Source organism: Mercenaria mercenaria, chromosome 19, assembly GCF_021730395.1.
Source record: "Mercenaria mercenaria strain notata chromosome 19, MADL_Memer_1, whole genome shotgun sequence".
Lineage (NCBI taxonomy): Eukaryota > Metazoa > Mollusca > Bivalvia > Venerida > Veneridae > Mercenaria > Mercenaria mercenaria.
In genome coordinates, this window is record NC_069379.1 from 11541067 (window position 1) to 11551622 (window position 10556).

General features: G+C 33.6%; 1 protein-coding gene across 3 annotated transcripts; it reads left to right on the forward strand.

Annotated features, from left to right (window-relative positions):
- Positions 1 to 616: 616 nt before the first annotated feature.
- On the forward strand, positions 617 to 9133 carry LOC123542587 (uncharacterized). Of its 3 annotated transcripts, XR_008368529.1 has the most exons (6): positions 617 to 796; positions 1149 to 1379; positions 2487 to 2528; positions 4278 to 4297; positions 4616 to 4672; positions 6141 to 9133. XR_008368529.1 is itself a non-coding variant. In XM_045328508.2 (5 exons), exons 1-5 carry the CDS (start codon positions 1025 to 1027, stop codon positions 6150 to 6152), a joined length of 486 nt encoding a protein of 161 aa, XP_045184443.2. In that variant the 5' UTR covers positions 867 to 1024; the 3' UTR covers positions 6153 to 9133. The 3 variants fall into 3 exon arrangements, 2 of the variants coding, with proteins under 2 accessions (XP_053386802.1, XP_045184443.2); XM_045328508.2 differs by lacking the exon at positions 617 to 796 and having other exon boundaries at positions 867 to 1379; XM_053530827.1 differs by lacking the exons at positions 617 to 796; positions 4616 to 4672 and having other exon boundaries at positions 858 to 1379.
- Positions 9134 to 10556: the final 1423 nt, after the last annotated feature.

Genomic DNA, 10556 nt, shown 5'->3' on the forward strand with positions numbered 1-10556 from the left:
ACATTTGTAAATGTCTACAGCCTTTTCAGTTGCAAATTATATACAAATGACTGCATTTCTTACACATCATGTTCCTAGGTTACATGCTATGCTTAGTTTGATAAACGCTAATTCGTACATTTGGGGTGTTATTCCCCAAAATTTCCTTTCAGTGAGTCTGCTTGAAGCTTCAAATTCCGTACATGATAACTAAGCAGAACTCCTGGTTACATTTTATCCTTATATTGTATTGCTTAAATTTTATTTCCCAAACGACAATATTCATATTATTTTCTGTCATGATCGAGCACTCAAGATAATTTCTATCACCGAGTAACTTGAAACAGGCTGTAGGCAAATATGAAAACGAATAAATCCTAACTTTTTTTAAAAATGCATTTATATTTTTTTTTAAAAATGCATTTAAGAATGCATCTTAAATGCATGGCAAATATATATTACGTTGTAAATGTAGTTTATCTCACGGTCGAGTAGTTTCAAACAGTAAAATAATAACAAAATAAATGACTAGATACCATTTTTTTCAGTTTTTTTAACATGGCCTTTTTGTTACATTTTCTGCTTTATAACTTTAAACACTCGCTGAAGTATTTTGTTCTACCAGACTCTCCAAATTTACCATTCTGAGGACGATAAACATAGTTTTGGTATGGCCTTAGCCAAATCAAATGATAGATCTTCACGTGTTTACATATATGTTACAATGATATAATGGTTAAAAATATCGTTTAACCTACTTCTATTTAAGTTTATCAGTTATCAGGAAGTATTCCGTATTGAATACTGATATTGACAGGTAAATTCCGAAACTTTTTCTTCTTTTCTTCCTAGTTTACCAGTTACAGTTATCTTTTTTTATATCTCTTATCTTATGTACGACAAATAGTTTACATATGATTTATGATACTGCATTTGAACAAAGTCTTGCATCGCAATTTGACTGCAAATATATAATAATTATTATATTGTTGTATATTTTTTTAACATTCTTTAAGATAATAAGACGTTGACTTTACATGAGAGGATGGCTACTGCAAAACTGGTTGCTGATAATATAAAAATGTTTGTTAACAAATATGATGAAAATCATCATGAAATTGAGAGTGAATTTAAAAAATTAAAACTTGACAAATATCTCTGTAATTCAGATATTCAGACTTACACAACTGAGGAGTGTAGTGAAGTGATAACAGAGTTAGATAATGCATTATGTGTTGTTGAAGGTAAAAGCAAGGACCATATTCTTTACACTCTTTTTACTGCAAGGGATCGTGTGCAAAAAGCACAGATAGGGGCGTTAAAGTGGCAGCTTAAGCATTGTACCTGCAAGGCTGGAGATTTAATGTTGCGGAAAGATCAAAAACGGACGCATACTGGCAGTAAGTATGTCTTATAAATTAATAAAAAATCCGGACTTCTTTGCCTAGATAAATCAAACAAATGTAACTTGTTTGATTTAGTATAAAATCATAATAGCGTCTATGATCTGAACATCAAATGCACTAATTTTACGAGGCCCGCACACACGAGTCGGAGTAAACTTGTAAAGTATGTGTTACTTTTTTGCATCGTGTAAACCATATTTCGTCTATTCTATAAGCACAACGTTACGCGCAGTGCGTATTATTACGAGTTGATAAAAACTAAAATTTTACAGATTCCCGTATGAGTGTATTTGTCTGAGTTCTGAGTGATAAAGAATTTCATGAATGTCTTTATAAATGAATATATTTGATATGAATTTCCAATTATTCATCATTCTTTTTTTTTTTTTTTCGCATTCCTGCCGTTAGTCCGTACATTATAGAATGACAACAGAGATATTTTCAACTATAACCCGCCGTTATATATATTAGGATAAACCGCAGAAAAAATAAATGTGTATGGTGGCATATTCAGTTAGTGGCATAGAAGTATCCTAATACAAAAGGTTATCTCAAAAGTCGAAAGTTTCCTCGAAATATTATCTTGAAAATGAACTTTATTATCTCGATACTTTTGGTGGTAGTATACACAGCTTCCATTTATTAGCTAGATAGTTGGCATATTTTCAAATTTATCTCGATATTTTGAAAATTTTTGCAAAGTTTATCTCAATACATACTTTTTTCTGGAAATTTAATTTAGTGCGATGACATTTTCAGAAAAAAAAGCACAACTTTGCTAGGCAGTAGTTCCAAGCATTTACACGAAATTTTGCTGGAAATACATAAAATATCTAGAAAATGTTTATTGCTGAAGTGTTTTTCTTTAATGCGTACATTTCCTGGAAAGTTTATCTTTGTGATACCTACCTAGCCATCTCGTGGCAAAAATATGTATTGAATTATAAGTATTTTAGGTATCATGATAATTCAGGTATAGATTGATCGTAAATAAAATAGTGACGTGTCGCTATTTCTTCCTGTTACCAGATCTAAATTCATTCATCGTTCAGTCAAAATTAGAAACAAGAAAATATTTTGAAATTGATTATTTATTTGCAGAGGGACAGTTAGACAGCGGATATAACTCAATATGCCTGACAGGTAAGCACGAATTATTCTTTGTTACTGTTGTTATATTTTACCATTCATTTATCACTGTGTACATTATTTTCTTTTCTATGTCAGCTAAACTGCACTTTTGGAAGCCATAAGAGCTAAAAATAGAAAAATCTTTAATGAACCTTTATTACACTTGGTCAGTAGCATTATTATAATGTCCTCTCCAAATATTATTCAATTGGATGCTATAGGCCCCTCCTTACTAGAGTACAAAATAGAAGAAATACCAAAACGACTTCTTTTCGTGCACCGGATGATGGATCCTCAGCAAATATTGTCTGTAGCATCATTAATAGGTCCTCCCATTTTTTTTTCAAATGGAATATGTCGGCCCCTCGTAAGGGCTGCTAGGACTAAATGAAAAAATACCTTTAATTGACTTCTCCCGTGAACTGCGTGATGGATCTCCAGTAAAACTGGCCTGTATCATTTTTACGTCTTATGGTAACAATTGCATGTTACGTGAAAAAAAAACAAACCAGCAACTCTTAACAAAAATTATTGTGAAAATAACAATTTAAATACCTTCAAATGTTAATTAGCCGTAAAGTCAGATCTAGTAAGCAAGAGTTGTCTAAATCCTGCATTGTGCAAATTTAAAACCAATCAGTATAAATTCCAAAATATTTCACAACATCCGAAACTGCATTTATTATATCAACAGAATATAAATCCTCTCTTATACGATTTTTAGTACACAATGTTAATGTAAGTCCTTCATATATTACATGTCCAAACTGGTAATATTTTGTTATTAAGACATGTGTCAAATACAGAATACAACCTTTAAATTATTTTTATTTTAATGAACTGCTTGAAAGATGTTCATCAAACTTGGTCAGGACAGGTCACAGGGTCAAGTTCCCCTTCAGATCCTCTTCTTTTAGATTCATTTTGTTTAATCTGTCCTAATTTCATGCTGTGACGTTTGTGGAGCCATAAAGAATGGATAGTGTATTTAATCAAAGATAATCACAACAATTATACCCATTTTCAGAATACATTATGCATTAATATTCTTAAACAGCTATGGTATAATATTATGTGAAAATATGTCTGTGTATGTGGACCAGATTGTAAAGTTATTTTATATTGAATTGATAAAACTGTGGTATTTTAACAATTTTATAAGTGTTTCACTTTTAAATGTAAAATATGTTGATCAAAATATTTATAGTTTATCTAAACGAATGTAACTTTGAAATCATTTTGTTGTCGTGGAGTTAAATCTAAATAAAACGGGTAAATGCCAGATGCAACGATATCTTTATCAATTAGTTTTAATGTTTGTAAGGGATGCATTGTGAGAAATGTGGAATTGAAAATGTCTCCTCAATATCTTTGAAATCTGTTTACGTGCTATTTATTTCTTCTGTTTATGTCAACATAATATTTATTATCATACAAATATAGTCGACATATTCATACTACCTATATACATAATCTGTCAAATCATATATATTGATTTATAGAGAAGACTTCAATAAGCCTACTGGCTTCCAGTCCTATCCGAAATTTATGTATGTAACTAATTATTTGAAATGTACATATTGGGAAATAAAATATGTTTAAACCAAATCATATATAAATATAGCATGATATTGCTAAAAATTGTATTATCTTGAACATATTTACACCCTTTTAAAGATTTCTCTTTACTAATTCGGTATGACAAGATACATGGAAACGTTACGTGTCTGTTGTTTGTTTCATTGTTGTTGTTTTTTTCAGACTCACGGCTATACACCGAAGTAAGTATAAAATGTTATCTTATCTGTGGAAAAAAGTTCTGGTTTCCTGTATCAAAGAGCAAGAAAGAAATTTATACTAGTGTAATGAAAAATGAAATATCCATTATTTCTCTTGTTTGTAATGCATAGAAATGCCCTTGCTGATGACTGGTCCTTGGCCGTATGATTGCTTTACGTTGTACAGAAAAGGTCATACTTCTTATGTTCACTAGGCACTGTGTTATAACGTTTTATTTTATTTTTTCTCTCTCTATCAGTTTACTTATATGGAGCTAAACATGTTATCAAACATCCATACTTTGCTTTTGTTAACATTAGACAGGTGATGGACTCGTCGTGCAACCAACAGATGCATCCCACACCGAAGTTTCTAAGGTAACCACAGAGACGGTTATATTTTACCTTGTGTTTATACTCGCATACGTCCGCCAGTCCACTCGTTTATTGGTATGACTGACCGTTAATATTTTTCTTACAGATATTTCCTTCTTATATATTCATGGAAGTATTTTGTAAGCACCTCTGAAAGCTGCTGATAATTTTTCATTATTGTTTCTTTGAGAGGCTATTGTTTAGTTTATAGCGAAAATGAATATTTAACATGTGTATAAGAAGTTTAAACATGAAAAGTCTAAGTGATATACTTTTACTCTTTTAGGTCTTTACATTTCCTGAAGCTAAATTGTACGTTTGCCTTGACCATTACACGTTACGTACGATGATTGATCTAAAGTAATGTCACTGTAACTATAAAATCGTGTTTATTGACAGGTAATATGCAAAAATGAATAACGAAATACCTTTATCTATTTGCAATGTTGTCTGAAAATATCAATAAAATATTTAGCATAGTTATAACGCTATCGACATATACAGAACAGAAAAAGTGGAAACACCACAGGTCGTTCAAGACGACAAAAACGAACATGTTGCAGGCTCGGTTTGATTGAGCCTGTTCATGGACGGTTGTGAAAATGCTACCGTCCACACCCACTAGCTCCGAGTTGAGCAGAACTCAACTTTTACACATGCTAAAAGTACAAAAAGCAATTTAGAGACATCCACAGATGTATTCATATGGCGGTGCACATGGAACCTTCAACGATACACGTGTTGTGGCGTGTAATTCCATGAAAAGCGGTGTAGATATGCTTGCAGCAATCGCCGCACGTAACTGACGTTAATGACGTCCGAGATGAAATTTCTTACTTACTGACAGTTTATCAATAGTTTTTCTCTTTCAAAGTATTGTCCTTGATTTTCTATACAGCGCTCATGTCTGTTCACCCACTAGCGGAAAGCATCAACGTACCAACGTCTCTGGCGATCCTTCAGTGACTCATCGCCGTCCCCGAAACGCACATACCACTTGTAAATTTATACGCTTCCTGTTCACTGCTTTTTTTAATGACCTCAATACAAATTTATCAGCAAACGACAGAGATACGTGACGTCACTTTAACGTTAAATTTTCATGTGATTTAGCGCGTTACTTTGATACAGATCAGTGGCTGCCTTTGACAGTTTTGTAAATTAAACCTGTAATGATAGCGCGCAACGACATAGCCAGTGGTACTTTTGAATTAATGTGTATTTTACATGGAAAACGCCAGAAATAAAGAATACTTGTTAGATGAATAAGTGCTTCTTGGACGCAGTGACATCACTTTTGGATCAATTATCTGTCTGGCAATGATCGGATGTATATTTCTCTACATGGTGATGATCGAAGATAAAGTACAGAAAAAAATATGCCAAAAAAAAAATCATATTGAATTTCCAAAATAAATAGCTTATGTTTAAACATTGCATGTATCGCATTTTCCCTTTATGTCCTTTGCAGACTCTAACATAGAGGGCAACTACACTGAATTTGAAGAGACAATAAAACGACAGATCTGATAAGCTAAACTTCCGGCTGGTATCTGATGACAGAAGACTGAAAGAAATTTAGCAATCATTGCCCTTTTGGAATGATACGTTATAACCGACTCTTTGACTCGCTACCAGATACATTTAAATCAAAGGTTAGAAGTGCAATAAGGTGGAATGAAAAAAAAACATAAAAAAACATAGATTTGATTTCAACGTAATTTAGTACTTCAGGATATGGTATGTGAAACAGAGACAAAAACATTGGAAAAGTCTGAAACTGAAGCGTGACATACATTTATGATAAAAGAACACAGACAAATTAGCAAACACAAAGTAGAGGCAACAAACACATTCAATGAACACATTGGATCCCCGCCATAGAACGGTTAATAGCATTACCACCACTGGGGTGTTTAAATCGGTTAATGGTTCGCACCAAAAATCCACAAGATTATTTGCAACAGACTGACCGAGGCTATAAACGATAATGAAAATATGTGTTGCATTTATTTGTCTTTTCGTGTTAACTTATGCTGTTTGTGCCTTAAAGCTGTGCTATTTTCATTTTCCACTATGTATTTATAATTCTAAGATGGCTCGATTTGATTTCCAGTTAAATAAAGAAGAAAATCAAGCTCTGTATATCCTGCGATAAACAACGGTTGACGCGCGGATTGGTAAGAGAGCATAATGACGTCCGATACTTATTCCTCGCGTAAATAAAGTCCAGCATAATATTTATTAAAATATACCATTGAGCATGACAGAATGAAAACAATCAAGACCTTTTTGTGATTTATCGTCTAATTTACCACGGTTCATCGTTCAGATACTTCAGTATTTAACGCTAACGCCCTCGTGGTTCAATTCCTACGCATCTGAACTCTGAACCGTGGTAAATCAGACGATAAACCACTCGAAGGCCTTGATTATTTATTAATTAGACACTGATTCAAACATCAGAATATATCAAACATGACTTCATATATAAACTTACTGAGAGATGTCATATCTAGCAGCAAGTATTTGTTAAAATATCTTTTATGTATTTAGTAACGAATTCATACTGCGGTGCCTAATACCGTCAAACCGACAGTTGTAATCACCTGTGTTAATTAATTGCAAAATCTAAAACATTTTGTTCTTATGTTAACTTATCCATTGTTGCCTGTAGTAGTCACCTGCCTTACGCAGCAAGTTTATTTTTTCAAACAGTAGAGTTTATACGCATATGAACATTTATTTTAATATGTTAATATACATACTGTGTACTTACTGTTCATATTTTTAAACAATTAGCCTAACTGTCAAGACCCCACTTTGGAACCACACTTAGTGACTGAAAAGAATGTCTTTGGTAAAACGAGAAGACAAATTGTGGTCTTCGTGAATAGGAGGTTTTATAATAGTGGAATTTATTAGGTGGTCCTTATCACAGACTTGTAATATATCTTTAAAAAATACTATCTGGTATATTCAAACTCTCGTTATTCAAATTATTTGGGTTGATTCAACATCTTGTATAGTATATGACGTTTGAAACAAAGTCAAAATTTTGTATCGTAGAAGGTATTTCTTCATAAATGTTTACCCAAACTCCAGCAATGTAAAGATGTCACAAACTGGCGGCAAATATTGGCACAGCTAGATGATTGAAAGCTGGCGACAAGTGATTCTGTTTTTGTAACCAGTGCAGACCAAGATCAGCCTGCATATCATGGTCTGCACTGTTTACTATTCAGCCAGTAAAATTTCGATGACCATCCCTTTGAATGAAATATGGTATGGCCCAAATTGAACGATGGACCAGTTCATTTTAGAAATTTAGGAGGCTAAGGGTAAAGGCACATCGGCACAATAATGCGTCACATGTCGACTTTCCACCTATAATGATGGCTGATGATCAGATGTCAGATAACTAGATCTCGTCTATATTTGTCATGATTTCTTGTATTCGCACAGTAACGAAATTCGCTCAAAAGTAGATTCTATGCATTTTTGTGAAGAATTGTCATAATTTTTATAACTGGGTTATAACCAACCTTTTAATAGTGTTTACCATGTGACATAACCAGTTGCAGAAATTTACTATAACGCATGTTGTTAAATGGTAATTGTGGGCTGCGCAAGTCGTCAGCAGTATATATCTTCCCGACCTTCAACAGAAAAAAGTCGTAGAAAAACATCTTTGATTAGTCACTTTAGGACATATATGAATACAGTACAAATGTAAAGACGGGGGGAAACCGAACAACCCGGAAAAAAAACGCGTCCTATGGTTGCAAAATTTGCAGACTATCCTGATAGAAAAAGAGGACCGAAATCGTGATCAGAAAATTAAATAAAACACCATCATTAGTAAAATGAAAACATATATCAGTATAAAGATCACAAACGCAAAGACGGATAAAAATCTACGAGTAGAAGAACGCGTCCAAAAGCTCCAAATCTAGGTCTACATTTTTCCCCGATGGAGAAACACCGATATTGCGATCTGAATATATACTAGTAACTTAATTGTTTCAAGTCTGATTTTTTTGAAGAGCTCGTGTCAAGGGGCGCTAATACCTTTTTCTTCTGATTTTTTTTTAAAGAAGAAATAAATTTTACGATCTTAATGTAGATATATTAAATTATAAACAATCAATAATCACACATTGCCAAATATGAAAACATTTTTTACCGATAGAGAAACACCGATATTAAATATTAACACCAAATATGAAGAAACTGCCTTTCTCTTAAAAATACAGACACCGCAAGGATAAATATCCAACATGAAAAATCTTTCATTTATAGTACTTTTATTAGTATCACGAGCAAGAATGTCAGACTGTACATAATCTGACATACCTCATGCGTAGGCCTACATGCATTGCAACCTATGTTCTAAAAGTCTGATTTGTACCACTGACAATATCTTTTTTTTGTCGAGTCAGGGGCGTCGGAAGGTGTTTGATATTGGGGCCGCGAGGGAGGTGGGAGGGGGGGGGGGGGGTAGGTAGGCACGGGAGGGGGCATCTTCCTCCCGTAAGGGGGGTAAGGGGGACCTCCCCCTGATTTTTTTTTTAAAACAGGATCATAAATGGCGAGTTCTGGTGCATTTTAAGGGTACTGAATCGCATCTCAATTCTCCAGTATTTTCTTACTATTTACATGACTATAAGCAAAATAAAGTTTAATAAACTCTTATCAGAATTAATAATGTATAACGCAATACAAAGAATGCATGTATGTTTTTATTTGTATCTAATGTATTGAACAATAATCATTCATGTTAAATTCATTTCTTATTTTTTGTTTGAAATATCATTTTTTGAGTAAAAACAATTTATGTAATTAATTCCGTACATCTTAGCGGTGTGATAAATCTTAACACTTACCTCTTTCATTAAATAAAATCATGATAATTATTTTTCTGAATTTTATAAGTTAATACCTTAGATCTTTGCGGCTGGGTAAAGACATGCCAATTAAAAACATGCTGATTTGTTCATGCGTAATTAAGTCCAATCACGGACACGTGTGTATGACTCCAATTAACACCCCCGATCGTGTCACCGTCACCACACTCGTGGCCTTCCGTAAACAAATTCAATAATTTGATGTCAACCAGAAATAAAAAGGTGTTATGTAATGTCTCGAAATTTGTTAAGGAAGCTTTTGAATTACGTAAAACTATCCTGGATGCTATGACTGTTTCTTATGATATTTGATATGATAATACTGTATGTGTTTTGCTGTACTTGTATATATGGTTGTTGTCTTTGCCATTCTTGTATGCATTTGTAAATGGCCAAAGGCAAACTATTTTGCTGAATATGCCAATAAAATGAAATGAAATGAACTAATCTGGACAGCGTGTATTGTTTAACGCGAAGCAAAATTTAATATACTTTACAAAGTATTGGGTCCGCGGACCTGCGACTCCAACTTATGAATTTACAAAAAAAAAAATCGTTTTTGGGCAAATTATTGGGGCCGCGGTCGCGGCCCCTGCGGCCCCACTTCCGACGCCCCTGCGAGTACATATAAAAATAGTCCTCAGTACATGGAACGGAAACTTATCGTGCCTATTATTCAGTCGAATATTTTGACACGTTTCCTGCGTTCATATTTCATGGCCGGGTAATGTACACAAGGACGAAAATAGATCTATATACGTCAATTTCGTTTATTGCCGAAGGGCTATACCAGGCATAGGCCTACCACTGGGATTGTAGGCCTATTTCCTTTATTTGGCTGGAGGTTTATTTAAACACGTAATGAACAATAATATTTCACTTTTTTCTGAGAAAAAAAAAATCATATGGAGGAAATGCAGGATGTGCTATCATATAGCATGCATTTATGTCAATAACGATACGGATCAGTAGCCTGCAAC

Bases quoted from the DNA above. Each gene is read 5' to 3' on its own strand.
- LOC123542587 (XM_045328508.2), top strand. From the start codon at position 1,025: ATGGCTACTGCAAAACTGGTTGCTGATAATATAAAAATGTTTGTTAAC. The intron at 1,380-2,486 runs GTAAGTATGTCT...ATTTATTTGCAG, and splicing joins AAAACGGACGCATACTGGCA to AGGGACAGTTAGACAGCGGA. The intron at 2,529-4,277 runs GTAAGCACGAAT...TGTTTTTTTCAG, and splicing joins TAACTCAATATGCCTGACAG to ACTCACGGCTATACACCGAA.